Source organism: Populus nigra, chromosome 5 (genome assembly GCF_951802175.1).
Source record: "Populus nigra chromosome 5, ddPopNigr1.1, whole genome shotgun sequence".
Classification (NCBI taxonomy): Eukaryota; Viridiplantae; Streptophyta; class Magnoliopsida; order Malpighiales; family Salicaceae; genus Populus; species Populus nigra.
Genome location: NC_084856.1, coordinates 1,628,382 through 1,644,422, shown reverse-complemented (window position 1 = coordinate 1,644,422; position 16,041 = coordinate 1,628,382). Strand labels below are relative to the sequence as shown.

Below are 16,041 nucleotides of genomic sequence, written 5' to 3'. Positions count from 1 at the left end.
AAAAGCGTAACACTGGGCAGGAAGCAAGCGAGGGTTCGATCAAGAACAGGAGGAGTGCTTAACCTTGTCACCCCAGAAATAGAAATTGTCAACATTCACACGACAAGTCAAGTATACAATAGTCATACGTCGTTGAAATAGAGACCAATTCAATTATATGGCTCTAGCGACCTGGTTTTATCCCCATCGTCGAATTGATGCCTGGAAATATCACTATCAGAGGTTAAATCATGCTTTCTTCAATCAATTTATTGTTTTCGTCTTCTTCTTTTCTATGAGATGGGATGCAGCAAATCCTGTTTTGTTCAGGTAGTTTAGAAAAACTGTTTATATGATGAATAATTAGTTAACTTTTTAGTTGTAGTTTTTTCTAGTTATAATGGTTGTTGGATGCTTTTTTGTGTTTGAAAAATTAAGATGACCGGCAACCAGTAATGTAAGAAAAAGTTGAAGGATTCTTATTTTTTCATATAATTAAGTAAATATAAGTGTTGTTTTTTTATGTTTTTGAGAAATAAAAGGTTGTCGCATATATATAACGAGTGTTGTTTTTTTTTTTAAGAAATAAAAGATTGTAAAGTAATATTTTTTATGGAAACAATAAAAAATAAATATTATTTACATATTATTAACAAGAGATAAATATTTTTTATACATTATTAATCATGAGAAATATGACTCACATTTCATTAATATTGAAGAAAATATTGTAAATTTTAATCACTAATCTCAAATAAACAAATGAAATTTAGTAATCTATTATAGAATTTCAAAATATCATTAATTCTATATTTATTGAGGTTTGTATAATATCAAATATAAAAATACTAGGTTTAGCAACCCGCTAACCCTGGCTGTAAACTCAGCGTCGTTTGGCCGAGGAAAAAAAAAAACTGAAGTGTCACCTTGACTTGACACTTTTAAATACAGACACGGGGAAGTAAGACATGAATGCAAATCAATTTTTTTGCTATTCTTTTTACCAATGGGATGTAATAAATCCATGTTCAAACTATCTTTCTGTTAGGAATAATTAACATTTATTTATGTAATCTAATCCTTAATCTCCCAGAATCCATGTTCAGAGCATCATTCAGTTACAGCATAATTACCATTAGTTTATTATTATCATCATCATTATTTTGAGCTTATCATTTATTTATTTATTTATTCATGTAATCTAATTCTTAAACTTCTTCCAACATGCCATTAGATCGAGCAATGTGGCCTGTCTATTTGGCCCATTTCCCCCACGTTCTGCTGCAAAATAGGCAACACCAACACCCCAAGTTTTCTGTATCAGCTAATGACATGGTGCCATGTAATCGAACAATTCATCAACTCATTCACTCAAAGAGGTCACCATTCCTCCTGCCAGGGTGGTGCTATCAAACCCCTCGTGATAAGAGTCCACAAGCAGATTAATGATCAACCCCATGAGAATTGAGAAGTAGCTAAAGTGCAAAAAAGTCTCCTCAGTTAATAACCCTAATTCTTTAAAAAGGGCATGCACCTTTTTGGGAAGAGAGAATGTAGCAAAAGAAAAAGAAACCAAAGCAAAGCAATTATATATGGCTTCGTTTCTGTCCTCCACTCTTTCCAGCCCCTCTCTCCTTGCACACACGCTCCTCCTCCTACTCCGTCGCCCCCGCTAGCAACCTAAACACCACTTTCCATTTCCATTTCCAGCTTCAACTACCAAAACCCTCTTTGTTTCTCTATCTTGTAATGTCAAAAACAACGGCTATTTCTCTCCTCGTCATTTTTGCAACCGTAATAACTTGCTGTCAGAGCGACGTCGTTTCATTGTCCGAGGAGATCCAAGCTTTGACGTCTTTCAAGCTAAATCTCAATGATCCACTAGGAGCACTAGACGGCTGGGATGCATCCACGCCATCAGCTCCCTGTGACTGGCGTGGCATTGTCTGTTACGATAACCGAGTTCATGAACTCCGGTTACCTCGTTTACACCTCAGTGGCCAGCTCAGTGACCAGCTCTCTAACTTACGCCAGTTGCGTAAGTTAAGTCTCCACTCTAACAACTTCAATGGCTCCATCCCTCCTTCACTCTCTCAATGCTCTCTCTTGCGCGCCGTTTACTTACAGTATAACTCACTCTCCGGTAACCTTCCGTCAACCATCGTTAACCTCACTAACCTTCAAGTCCTCAACGTTGCTCACAACTTCCTTAACGGAAAAATATCTGGTGACATTTCATTCTCTCTCCGTTACCTCGATGTCTCATCAAATTCGTTCTCTGGTGAGATACCGGGGAACTTCTCATCAAAATCTCAGCTTCAACTAATCAATTTATCGTACAACAAATTCTCCGGTGAAATTCCGGCGAGAATTGGGCAACTTCAAGAGCTTGAGTACTTATGGCTGGATTCTAATCAGTTGCACGGTACTTTACCATCAGCAGTAGCAAATTGTTCATCACTTATTCATTTAAGCACTGGAGATAATTCACTTAAAGGAATGGTACCGGCAAGCATCGGCTCAATTCCTAAACTTGAAGTGCTTTCTTTATCGCGGAATGAACTCTCCGGTACGATTCCGGCAAGTATTATCTGTGGAGTTTCGCTGAGGATTGTGAAGCTTGGATTAAATGCATTCACGGGAATTGATCCGCCGTCAAATGGAAGTTGTTTTAGTAATTTGGAGGTTTTAGATATTCACGAGAATCACATTACAGGCGTCTTTCCGTCTTGGTTGACTGGTTTGACTACGGTTAGAGTTGTTGATTTTTCGACAAATTTCTTTTCGGGGAGTTTGCCGGGTGGTATCGGTAATCTTTGGAGGTTAGAGGAGATTAGAGTGGCTAATAATTCATTAACAGGTGATATTCCGAATAAGATTGTAAAATGTAGTTCTTTACAAGTTCTTGATCTTGAAGGGAATCGGTTTGATAGTCAGATTCCTTTGTTTTTGAGTGAATTAAGGAGGTTGAAGCTGTTATCTTTAGGAGGGAATTTGTTTTCGGGTTCGATTCCTGCGAGTTTTGGTGGTCTTTTCGAGCTTGAAACGTTGAAATTGGAGAGTAATAATTTGAGTGGAAATCTGCCTGAGGAGATAATGAAGTTGACTAATTTGAGCACTTTGAGTTTGAGTTTTAATAAGTTGTCTGGGGAGATTCCTTACAGTATAGGAGAGTTGAAGGGTTTGATGGTTTTGAACCTGAGTGGTTGTGGGTTTTCGGGGAGGATTCCGGGTAGTATTGGGAGTTTGTTGAAGCTTACAACTTTGGATTTGAGCAAGCAGAATTTGTCTGGTGAGTTGCCGATTGAGATTTTTGGGTTGCCAAGTTTGCAAGTTGTTGCTTTGGAAGAGAATAAGTTATCTGGGGTTGTTCCTGACGGTTTTAGCAGCTTAGTTAGTCTACAGTACTTGAATCTTACATCTAATTTTTTCACTGGTGAGATTCCAGCAAATTATGGATTTCTTACGTCATTGGTTGCTCTTTCATTGTCTCGGAATTATATTTCGGGGATGATCCCAGCTGAGCTCGGTAACTGTTCAAGTCTTGAAGTGCTCGAACTGCGTTTTAATCATTTGAGGGGCAGCATTCCAGGTGATATCTCTCGCTTGTCTCGTTTAAAGAAGCTTGATTTGGGTGAGGATGCTTTAACTGGTGAAATCCCAGAGGACATTCATAGATGTTCCTCTTTGAGTTCTCTGTTGTTGGATGTTAATCTCCTTTCAGGCCGTATACCGGAGTCCTTGTCAAAATTATCAAACCTCGCAGTTTTGAGTCTTTCCTCCAACAGCTTGAATGGGACTATTCCTGCAAATCTTTCTCACATCCCTAGTTTGAGATACTTGAATTTATCAAGGAACAATCTTGAAGGAGAGATTCCAAGGTTGCTGGGTTCTCGGTTCAATGATCCTTCTGTGTTTGCTATGAATCGGGAATTATGTGGGAAGCCACTGGATAGAGAATGTGCAAATGTTAGGAACAGAAAGAGGAAGAAGTTGATTCTATTCATTGGCGTGCCTATAGCTGCAACCGTCCTTTTAGCACTGTGTTGCTGTGCATACATTTACAGTCTTTTACGCTGGCGCAAGAGGCTTAGAGATGGGGTAACTGGTGAAAAGAAGCGAAGCCCAGCAAGTGCAAGTTCAGGGGCAGACAGAAGTCGTGGCAGCGGAGAAAATGGAGGGCCAAAACTTGTGATGTTCAATAACAAGATAACATATGCAGAGACATTGGAGGCAACCAGACAATTTGATGAGGACAATGTGTTAAGCAGGGGAAGATATGGACTTGTATTCAAGGCTTCATATCAAGATGGAATGGTGCTCTCAGTCCGTCGCCTCCCAGATGGATCAATCAGCGAAGGCAACTTTCGTAAAGAAGCAGAGTCATTAGACAAGGTGAAGCATCGGAACCTAACAGTTTTACGTGGCTACTATGTAGGACCACCTGATGTAAGGCTACTTGTCTATGATTACATGCCAAATGGAAACCTGGCCACTCTCCTTCAAGAAGCCTCACACCAAGACGGGCATGTTCTAAACTGGCCAATGCGTCATTTAATTGCTCTCGGCATTGCTCGTGGACTAGCTTTCTTGCATTCACTCTCTTTGGTTCATGGTGATCTCAAGCCACAAAATGTCCTTTTTGACGCTGATTTTGAAGCACATTTATCTGAATTTGGGCTCGATAAATTAACCACAGCAACACCAGCAGAAGCCTCCTCATCTTCCACCCCAGTTGGCTCACTAGGCTATATATCACCAGAAGTAGCATTAACAGGACAACCAACAAAAGAAGCTGATGTGTACAGTTTTGGGATTGTATTGTTAGAAATTCTAACAGGAAGGAAACCAGTTATGTTCACACAAGATGAAGACATCGTCAAGTGGGTGAAAAAGCAATTGCAAAGAGGCCAAATATCAGAACTACTCGAACCCGGATTGCTTGAGTTGGACCCCGAGTCATCAGAATGGGAAGAGTTCTTGTTAGGAATCAAAGTTGGTCTTCTTTGCACAGCACCTGATCCACTTGATAGACCATCAATGGCTGATATTGTTTTCATGCTTGAAGGTTGTAGGGCCGGACCAGATATTCCATCCTCAGCCGATCCCACCTCACTACCTTCTCCAACTTGAAGAAAAACATTTCATTTTCCCTTTGTATTTTACTTCCAGAAAGAAGGCATTCTTCATCAGTACTCAGCACCACTCCATTTTTTTCATGTTAATCAATTAGTATGATCTAATTTAATTTATCACCCTCTAATCCAAGAGGGTGTCTTTGTTTATTCTTTGACTATTCACTATTCCTCAATTTCCTCCGATCTGCGCGTAACTTTGACCCCACGGCGCCGTTGAAGAAAGTTTGTCAAGGTCCACTCAAGTTCCATATCCATGGTCAAAATAATTTTCCGTGATTCCATAGCGAAGGACCCATGGCCTGAATTCCCGCCATATGACACGTGGCAAGCAATGGGGCTAATGGAAAGTAGCCGTTAATGGGAATGGTAACACCAAGGTGTCTTTATCGGAAACGAGAAATGGAGGGCGTCAGGATCCGTGAATCTCTGACAGTTTTTAAAAAGGCCGACTAGCTAGCCAGTCAGATATTTAAGTCGTTGCCACGTTGGATTTTAAAGTTTTGACCAGCACGTGGTCCCCTGACTGACTCCAGTGGCTTAAGTTCACATACGGTCCTTCAACTTTGTAATTTATAGTCGAATTAACCTTTACGTTCTAAAAAGAATAGTTTCCATTAAAAAAATTAAAAATTAAAATTAATTATGTTTCTACAACGTATTTGGATAGAAATTTCAATTTTCTTTCAAGTGACAATGGAGAGTATGGAATTATAAAATCTAACATAAAGGATTTGATTTGATTAAATGGGAAAAGTAAAGGGACCTCACAAGAATTTTCGCCCCAGGTCCTGTCTTGTCGTTTTCCGTTGAGCAATAATATGGTGGCACGAAAGTTGTATGGTTTCTGGCAATCAGTCACGAACACTGTCATAATGTAAATTTATACTGTATTTCTACTCATCCATCGTTTAAATACAGTGGTAGGGTGTCTTGTGACAAGTTCCTCAGAGTTCAGAGAGAACCACTATCAATCAATGGGGTCATGACAGTAGAGGACAAAAGTAGCAGTGCTTAACTTCAGGAAGTGTCATTGTCGAATTTTACTTCAAATTTTTTTCTCATCTCTCGCTTTCATCCCTCAATTTTACCGCGCTCCAGCCTAAAATGCTTAGCTTTGCTGTACTCTGCGTTGTCGTCAACGAAGGCTATTTTGCTGGAACCCGCAGAGGATAGTTAACGCAGTAAAAAGGGTTCTGACCTACCAAGAAAATATTCAATTCTTATTACAATGCTGCACTTCTTTCATGTGAAATCAGTGAGCTGGGCCTGTATTCTCTATGAAGGTCATATTTTTGTTGTAAGAACTTTGGGGGAGTTCGATTGGATAATAATTGTTTTTTAAAGTATTTTTTATTTAAAAATATATTGAAATAATATTTTTTATTTTTTAAAATTTATTTTTTACATAACACATTAAAAAAATCTGGAAATATAAAAAATTAATTTAAACTAAAAAAATTTAAAAATATATTTTTTAAAATACAAAAATAATAATGTTAACAGCATAGCATGGCCTCGTTCTTTGGCTGCTCGTGCTGGGGGCGAGTGCTCTTTAAAACAAAAAAAGAATTATTAGGTAAAAATTATTTGTTAATTTCAAAACTAATGAGCTTGTAATTTTTCTTACCCTTATTTTGCACAAATAATCTTTTAATATTTTATATTCTAGATGAAAGAATAATGGGCAATTAGTGAAAAAAATTCACCAATAAAAGAAATCACCCTCTACTGTATTAAACTAAAACTTTAAAACCAGCTACTTTTGTTCAAAATTATTTTTGTAATTTAATACCTATTATTTTTTTTTTCTAATCCTTCCTTTCCCACTCTTATATATTTAAATAGAAAAAAAGTTTATAGAACCTTTTCTTTTCTTGACCTGCCTTTGCCTTTTAGATGCCAAAGCAATACGCGGTGCAATCATTAGGACCAGTCAATCGGTTCTTAACAAGAACAATACCAATCATCTATAGTGACTTAAAATAATGGTCACTTTACTTCTTCTTTTTTTAAAAAAAAATAAGTAAATTGTTTACATTTACGTAATTAAATTACAAAAATTAAAAAAATTAAACCGAAGTAACCCTCGCGGAAGAAAAAGAAATTAGTAAGCCACACCATGAAGTTAAAAGTATTAAATTAATTTTTTTTAGTGCTTTTTAATATATTTATATAAAAAATAATTTATATTTCAATATCAAACATCAAACATCAAACCCGATTATTTATTCTATTTTTTCCATTTCAAATGTATATCAATCATAGTTTAAAAATTAGAATTTAAAATCTGATTCTAGTTAAATTTTTAAATTAAATAAAATATTTACTTCACAAATTAGTTAAATCTAGTTCAAATCCAGATAAAATATGATATCAACCAAGCCCTTTATCCGCACGTAATTAATTATCACACTATGAAATTGCCAAAATGCACCCTATAGTGCATCCCTTTCATAAACAAACATTTTCCTATTTTCAGTATGATTAATGTAGAAACTTTTTCATGGGTCGAGGAAACCACGAACTGTTTGATGAGCATTTTTAAAAGTTTCAACTTCCGGAGCTCATATTCAATAAATACAGCTGCATAGTGCATACAGGTACAACTTAAGTACATTAGATGTACATGTACATGAAAAATGAATGTTTTATTAATACATCCTAGTATAAATTTGTGACGGGGCTATAAAATAAATGAATCATACACAAATAATTAAAGATTTATGGTAACATTTCCTACGCAAGCGTGAGACCTTCAGGGAGATGTTCAGTTTCAAGATTAGGTGAAATGTACATCCGACAAGCATAAAACACAGCTGAATGGAACGCAGTTGGGTTGTCTATGAATACAAAGTGCCCGCCCTGTCATTTGGCAAAAGAAACTAAAATTCAATAAGCTGAATCCAATTTTGATTACCGAATATTTCAAACTAATTGAGAAAAAGCGAGACCTGTGGAACCCGAATGATCTCGCACGGAACCTTCATATGCTGGCGAGCTTGTTGGGCACCTTCGTAGCTCATCCAATCTTCGAAGCCATATATGAAAGTGGTTGGCACTTTCCATTCTGATGCACTGCATACAAAATGTTAGAGGATTTAGTAACTTCTTCAAAGGGACTTCATCCGGTACTTTATAAATGTTAAAAGAACAAATACAAGCATTATATTTCATGATGCAGATATCATTTATGGTAATTGTGTTTAGTTTATTTAAGATGATCATTCTAAATCAAAGGGTGTTTAGAGCTGGAAAATAGATGTCAGCCATAATAGGGTTTTCACAAGGACTGCTAGCTAACATTCACAGCTAAGTTTTAGATTTATTCGGGATGGCATTGATTTTTCATTTGCAAAAAGGAAGAGAAGGCATTTCTGAATCAAACCCATTGCCACCCTCTAACTCATTGGGACTTTCTTCTCCGTGTGCGTGTGTTCCAACATTCTTTTGGTCAACCAAAAGCAGATGCATGCCATTCTAAAATAACTTTTTAGTCTCAGCATAACAGGCTTTTCTAAGAAGCTCCTTCAATCCACTCTACACAAGCAAGCAATCTGATATTCCAGGCAGAACTTTCTAGGCCATTATATAGACCCCCAACAATCAAACAGCCTAATTAACATAACAAATTCTAGCAAGTAGCAACAGCATAAAATCCTTCTATGCATCTAAGACGACCGTAACACACAAGATCAACTTTTCAACCACAGACATAGATACAGCAATAGGTTCTAGTTTTAACACATTCAGGCAGCAAACACTTGGGCAAAGAGATGCTGTCAACTTTGATTCACACAAGGTATTTTGACAAACTAGTGGAAAGACAAAAGATCAAAATAAGTTGGGTTAATCAGACCTCTGTAAAAGGGGCTTCCGTGCATATGCTCCAAAAGAAAATATAAATTTCAAGCATAGCTCTCCACTAGCTTTGGCTGCTAAAGTATGATACACATAATCTGCAATTAAAAGAGCAAGCGTCAGATACCTCCTGATGAATGCACACAAGCCTAGATGATATCCCACACTACCTGTTAGCAATTTGGACTCCTCCTCAGCCAATACTACTCCGGTTGAATATGCACCAAATCTAGCAGTTGTGTAGCGACGTACCAGACCAGGACCCCAAGGACCCAACCCTCTGGATGAAAGGTTTAATCAGGACTGTCAGAAACAGAAAGGTAAAGGAAGCTTGACAGCATCAACTATACTGGTACTATGTATAAAGTGCTCCAGTGGGTGAATGGAGGAATCCAGATGCCACCTATGGAAAATATAATAAAAGGAGCTAGAGAAGGACAATAAGCCTTCTCTATAGAAGGTACGCTTCATAATAAAATCCTGTTTTAAGTCATTTATTGAGAATCTTCTTGGTTCTACGTGCTTAAAGACCTCAAACCAAAACTATTTGATTGAAAACAAAACAAAATGTTGATCTCAGTTCCAGTTTTTGGAACATGGACTTTGTTGATGCTGCCACAGACCAACTATGTGAAGAAGAATAATTTAATGACGTAGGCTATGCATTGGCAAAGGCATGTGAATGATTATGACATGGCAATCTAAAATGATTGAAAGGAGACCTAAATTTTTAAGTTTTAAAGAGACGTTGAAGCACACCCAGACAAGGGAAAGGGACATACCTGACAACCTTCTGAGGAGTAAAATTAGACTCCCACAAATGATTCAAAATGGCTCCTTTCCAAGTTGCCCTAAATTGGGCGAGCCACTCAGACTTGGAATCTGATTCTGATGAAAATCCAGCAGATCCCACTAAAATCAAGTGCTTAACATGCTCGGGATGCTATAACACAAATGTGCAACAACCATCAGAAATGAAGAAAGTGCCATCATATAGTCCTCAAAATACTAACAATCATGGCAAAACAATCACCTTGAGTGCATATTTAGCCGCAACATACCCTCCAAATGAATGCCCAAGCAATATGAAGTTACTGAGGTTCTTTGCTTTTCGCCATTCCTCAAAGGAGTCAATAAACCACGCCTCAGTTTCTACATTACCAAACTTAACATACATAATTTGTTTCAAGGCAAACAAAACACACAAAGCATTTTCCAAAGTACTTAACGAATAAATCCTCTGAAGAAATGTAAAGCTAACCTACCTTCAGTGTTTTTGCAGGTAAAGTCAGGTCTACTTGATCCACCCCAACTATAAACAAAATTAACCCCAAAAAAAGAAAAAATAAGTTTAGCAGAAGACAATTAAGATTTATTCAATGGTGACGCATTAATGATTTATATGACTATATATTGCTTAGCAGAGAGCCGGAGAATTCACTTACCGTAGAAATGTAATTATTATTTACAATTAAGTAACCAAATTTGAGCCCTTTACAGTATATGCCATTCAAATTAGGATTGAAAAAACCGTGTGTGACTGAAATTTTAAAAGCTAAGGGATTAATACTGTATTAATTAAAAGATAATACAAGCATAATTACCCAAGCTGATCAATAGCAATGATCTTGAAACGGCTAGCAAGAGCATCAAAATTCCTGAAGAAGAAACCTTGAGAAGCACCATATCCATGGACCATTACAAGCGTAGGAGAATCCTCTTTGCTTTGAAAAGTCACCGTATTGATAAACCTAGGCTCATCACTCTTAGATCGAAACCACCGAGTCTTCGACCCTGGTGGACCCGAACCAATATTCACTTGCTCTACCACGTACGGAGTCCTAAAATTCCCAAAATACACAACAAATTAGGGCTTCGCTTCGCTCAATCACGATGAAAGAGAGAAGAATTAAGGAATCACTCACTTGACTAGAGAGAAAAGGCGTTTTTCGGCGGCGATGACGTGATCGGTGGAAGTGGGGATCCAGCGAAGAATAGAGGGCCATGTAGATCTTGTTTTTGCCCGTGATGATGATGTTGCGGTGGAAGCGGAAGCAGAGGATCCTTGCTCTTCGCCCATGGTAGATACTATTGAGCTTGAAACGCGTGAACGAAACAGGTTCATAAAATCATATAGAAATAATCATACAAATTAGAGAACGGAAAATGATTCAAATTTGATACAACAAACCTGGCTGGAGTTATTTATAGATAACGGTGACTGCCTTCTAGATTGTGCTCCACGCGATATAAACGGTCGTTAAAAGACGGCAGTGGCTTGGTAGCCCGGTGGGTGGTCAAAAAGTACATGCGTAAATAGAGATTTCTAGAAGGGAGGTTTCGTTGCTACTTCCACTGTTAGTTAGTTTGGTAGTATGGTTTTTTAATGTGTTTATTTATTTAAAAATATTTTAAAATAATATTTTTTAATTTTTAAAAATTTAATTTTATATCACATATCAAATCAAAACAAACAAAAATCTAAATTTTTTAAGAAGAAGCTTAGCTAATTGCAAAAATAAATATACCTTTGGTAAAAAAAAATGATTAATAAGGTTTATAGAGGACGGTTTGAGAATATTTAAAAAAAAATTAAATTTTTTTATTTAAAATTATTTTCTTATATTCTTGTAAGAACATGAAAGCTGATTCGGTTTTGTAACAATGGTTGACCAGTTGGCTACAGCAACCAATAAAGCTCGTAAATGAAACAGCCAATCATATGTTTCCGCGACACTAGATGGATATTTGGAGAGCTGTGAATGGAGATTAAGACTTATACTTGGTACTCTTGATTGCATCTGATCACGCTCCTTTGTTATACAGTGATCAATGGTGATGGCGGTTAACGGGGGGATTTTTTATTAGCTGCGTTAGCAGTGACGTAATGTAATATACCGTGTTCAAATTCCGAAATACTTCCCCCCCTCGTTTCAATACCAGGGGCACTCCCTATATCATGGAACCACGTGTATTTGAAGTTATACTAGTTTTTTTTACCTGTCTTTCTCTTTCATTTTGTTTTTCATTTTTATGCTTTTTGTTTAAAAACACATGTTACATTGGAGTTGCAACATGTATTTTATCATATTTTAAAAATATTTTTTATTTAAAAATATATAAAAATAATATTTTTTATTCTTGACATCAGTACATCAAAATAATTTAAATACATAAAAAAATTAATTTTAAGCATTAAAAAATTATAATTAAATTTGTGTGAATCGTCATTTGGATCGTGTTTTCAAATATTATTTTGATGTGTATTTGAGATTGTAGTGTAATGTGTTTTTTAAAATAATTTTTTATTTGAAAATACATCAAAAAAATTTTAAAATTTTGACACCGGTATATTAAAATAATTAAAAAACATTAAAAAAAATAAATATAATGTTTTTTCAAACTAGAATTACTTTTGAAAAGCGCTCAAAAGCATATAAGCAAAAATTTTGCCAAACACACCATTAAAAATACATCAAATGATTTTTTTTGGATTTGTTTTTTAATTCTTGACTCAAAACCATGAAAAGCACTACACTGCAAGGGACCAGTACTTTTTAAAACATGAAAATATAAGAATTTTTTTGGCATTATTATTAAATTTAAGAAAGCAGTCATTATGATTTTTTTACGTAAGGATAATTTTTTTATTAACATTTTTTATTATGCATCTTAGTAAACACAAAGTTTTTAACTGAAATAATTATTTATATTAAAAAAAATATTTTATGATTGTTACATTAAGTTTGCAAAATATATCAAAATAATATGTTAATATTTATGTGTAACTAGAATCTAAAAAAATTATAAATACGATAAAAATATATTTAAAATCTATTTAAAAGTTTTGAGAATAAAAATAAATAAAATAAATTTTCATGAATAATTTATTATTAGTATTATTATTTTAATATCACATGCATAATAATTGAAAGAAATATTATTAAAATTTAAATAAAAATTTATAAAAATATTTAAAAATCACGTTAAAACTAAAAAGTAAGCCAAAAAAATACTCTTCAAGGTGCAAAAAAAAAAAAAAACATAAAAAAAACATATGAAAGTAAGAAAAAGAAGAAAAGGATCGTGCCTCGTGTAAAGCCCACGGGAGCAAGCCACACATGCCTGGCCTTGCTCTATTTATTTATTTTCATTAAATAGACAAATGACATGTCATGCATCTTTCTTATTTTTGGAGAGAAAAAAAAGCAACACAATTCAGAAAATACATGCACCCACCAGCGCTCAAACTTGCGACCCCAGCAGCCCTACACACGCTAACCATCTCAACCACGGTAGAAAATTGATAAGGCGCACTTTAATATATATATATATATATATATATATATATATATATATATATATATATATATATATATATATATATATATATTATTGAGCAGTGAAACACTATAAATAAACCAAGATATTTTAGAGTATTTAGGTAATTATTAATTAATAAAGATTTATAAGGCGTGTTTAGTCACATTTCGTTCCTTTAATTTACTCCTGAATGGCATTAACAGCAACAGTAACCAAATAATCGAAGTACCCAAAACACAACTACCAAAAGCAAAAACTGAAATAAAATTAAGAATGCCACTCACAAGCATGTTGGTTTGGTTGTATTAATACAAAGGCCAAATCGAACTAAGCTCATTAATTTCTGGAAAGCAATTTCTAACTTCAAACGGTGACGGATCCAGACTTGATGAAATGGAGGGGGCCGAAATACCAGCCTATAGACTACAGACTATTAAGCCCGGCAGAAAAACATATTTCAAGGCAGTTATAGATGGATGGCAAGGTCAATCTGGATCCTTCACCACAGCGGGAGAGTGCAGGATCAGCAAACCAGGCAATATGGCATCCTTTCAACAAGAATTTGAAGTGAACCATAACATACATCGATTAATTAAACAATGAGAATTTATCAAGGGAAGAGCTAATAACCAATTCTACATTTTTATCATATAAGCAATGGCACTGAAGTCAGACATGAATTTTTTTAGTACAAAACACTTTTTAAGTTAAACTAACAAAGATGAATCACAACAGCCATACAGACACCAAGCAGAGGGACTCTTTACTCAGCTCTCGATTGACCAGCTCGGGAGGAGAGAATGATGCCAACAATGAGACCGTAAAGGGCCAGTGCTTCAGCAAAGATGAGAATGAGGATCATACCAACAAAAAGCTTTGGTTGCTGGGCATTAGCTCTGCAAAGTACAGCCCGACATTAAAGTGGAACTTTCAATGAAAAACTGAAATCCAATAACTCATTGGGCAAAACCATAAAAGAGAACACTACCATCTGTATAGCATGTATCAACCTCAGAAATGGAAGGCTAATCAAGGCACCCAGCGTCAAACAGACAGCGCAAAACAAACACAAGAAACAAGTACAGGTAAACAGCATACAGTATATCACAAACTTCATTGTTTAACCCAACAAAGCAGTGCAGACACTAGTAGTTATCTACACCAAAGAGGTGATGAAATTATTATAACCAAATACCTGTTTCTCACCGAACCTCCAAAAATCAAGACCCAACAGAAAACCTCAAACATTTAACCTTATATTTCCAAATATCTTCACAAATGCAAACAGGAAGGAATAGTAACAATAATAAACTAATTGCAAAACTCAACCTTAAACATTCTAGCAGATTAGAATTCTAAGCAATGTCTAGTAAACTTTAGCTTTGGTTTATTTTAGTGACTGCAGTTACCATCTAATTTTCTATTGGAAGGCTTTTCATATATGATAACATTCAGGGTCCCTCCATTCATTAATTTTCATGGTCTCTATTTGTTATGTTTACACAAATTAGTTGATACGTCTGTTTATGGAAACTTAAAGCTGACAACCATTTCCTTTAAATTCTCTTGAAAACATTTGATTACTTCAAATTGAAACTAAATTAAAAACTTTATTGAGTGCAAACTAGGTTCAAATTCCGGTCGGGTCTAAGTCAAAGCTCCCCCAGCTCAATCAACTCCAATGAGCATCATGAGGCAGTTGAGCCAATCTCAAACACTTGACGGAGGAGCTTATGAACTAAAATCAAACAAGCTTCTAGAGCTCAATTCCAAAACAACCCAAGCTTGAACAACTATTTCAATCCACGAAATTGAGCTCAAACAATCTATTGGCAGCTTCCTAGCAACCATATTACAAAACAAGTACAAAACAAAACATTGAAGACAAAACCATATCGCAACTAAAACAGGCATTGCATATCATATAGCAGCTTCAAATACCGCTCCTAAGCGAAAGAAACACGAAACTTTTTATCCCGGTAGAATTAATCATAAGATACCTTTTATAATTAAAAAAACATAACAAATCCAAAAGAAAAAATTGAGCAATTGGAATCAGTTATTAAGTCACTCAAGAGATTTACCTAACACCAGCATCACCAACGATGCCAATAGCCATACCAGCAGAGAGACCAGCGAGGCCACAGGCGAGACCAGAAGAAAGATGAGCATATCCATCGAACAGATAATAGGATTTTGCCTTCGGGTTAATACCAGTACTGATAATCACGGCAATAATCAGACCGTATATACCCAAAACTCCAGCCATAACGACCGGGACTATGGATTTCATCACGAGCTCTGGTCGCATCACGCCCATTGATGCAACGCCAACTCCACTCTTCGCGGTGCCGTAAGCAGCTCCCATGCCTGAACAATCACCCAATCAAAACACCAGATCCACGTAAGCATCATTGAAAATAACTAGAATCTTTATATTCATAGATCAAGATCAGAATTTGGTTCCAAAAAAAACCAGAGATCAAAATTACAAGAGAAAACGAGGGCGGCAGCAGCGCCAAGGAATCCGAAGAACGGCGCAGTTTCATCGCCACTGAATGTTGAAGACATTTTGTTTTTGGATTTTGACGAGTTTTGGAGAGGACAATTGAATCTAGAGCTCTTGTGTTAATTAATTAGCTTATTTATTTATCTTCTAATAATAAGAGAAACTGGAGAGAGCTTCTTGGCGAAGGAAGTTATTGGGCTCAAAAGCCAGCCTGTATCAAGATACAGTAACTGT

The 16,041-nt window shown here is 35.9% G+C and overlaps 3 protein-coding genes across 4 annotated transcripts; 1 reads left to right on the top strand and 2 right to left on the bottom strand.

Moving 5' to 3' along the window:
- Positions 1 to 1,530: 1,530 nt before the first annotated feature.
- Positions 1,531 to 5,264, top strand: LOC133694210 (probable LRR receptor-like serine/threonine-protein kinase At4g36180). The gene has a single exon (XM_062115675.1). The coding sequence runs from the start codon at positions 1,729 to 1,731 to the stop codon at positions 5,110 to 5,112; it is 3,384 nt and encodes a 1,127-aa protein (XP_061971659.1). The 5' UTR covers positions 1,531 to 1,728; the 3' UTR covers positions 5,113 to 5,264.
- Positions 5,265 to 7,655: 2,391 nt separating this feature from the next.
- LOC133693725 (1-acylglycerol-3-phosphate O-acyltransferase-like) lies at positions 7,656 to 11,310 on the bottom strand. Of its 2 annotated transcripts, XM_062115008.1 has the most exons (10): positions 11,167 to 11,310; positions 10,901 to 11,071; positions 10,580 to 10,816; positions 10,241 to 10,287; positions 10,009 to 10,127; positions 9,758 to 9,918; positions 9,146 to 9,255; positions 8,974 to 9,073; positions 8,069 to 8,192; positions 7,656 to 7,979 (listed from the first exon to the last, which is right to left on the bottom strand). In XM_062115008.1, the coding sequence occupies exons 2-10, from the start codon at positions 11,053 to 11,055 to the stop codon at positions 7,854 to 7,856; spliced, it is 1,179 nt and encodes a 392-aa protein (XP_061970992.1). In that variant the 5' UTR covers positions 11,056 to 11,071; positions 11,167 to 11,310; the 3' UTR covers positions 7,656 to 7,853. The 2 variants fall into 2 exon arrangements, with proteins under 2 accessions (XP_061970992.1, XP_061970991.1); XM_062115007.1 differs by lacking the exon at positions 11,167 to 11,310 and having other exon boundaries at positions 10,901 to 11,160.
- A 2,611-nt stretch (positions 11,311 to 13,921) lies between these two features.
- Positions 13,922 to 16,013, bottom strand: LOC133694571 (V-type proton ATPase 16 kDa proteolipid subunit). Its single transcript, XM_062116129.1, has 3 exons — positions 15,791 to 16,013; positions 15,383 to 15,668; positions 13,922 to 14,194 (listed from the first exon to the last, which is right to left on the bottom strand). Exons 1-3 carry the CDS (start codon positions 15,867 to 15,869, stop codon positions 14,062 to 14,064), a joined length of 498 nt encoding a protein of 165 aa, XP_061972113.1. The 5' UTR covers positions 15,870 to 16,013; the 3' UTR covers positions 13,922 to 14,061.
- Positions 16,014 to 16,041: the final 28 nt, after the last annotated feature.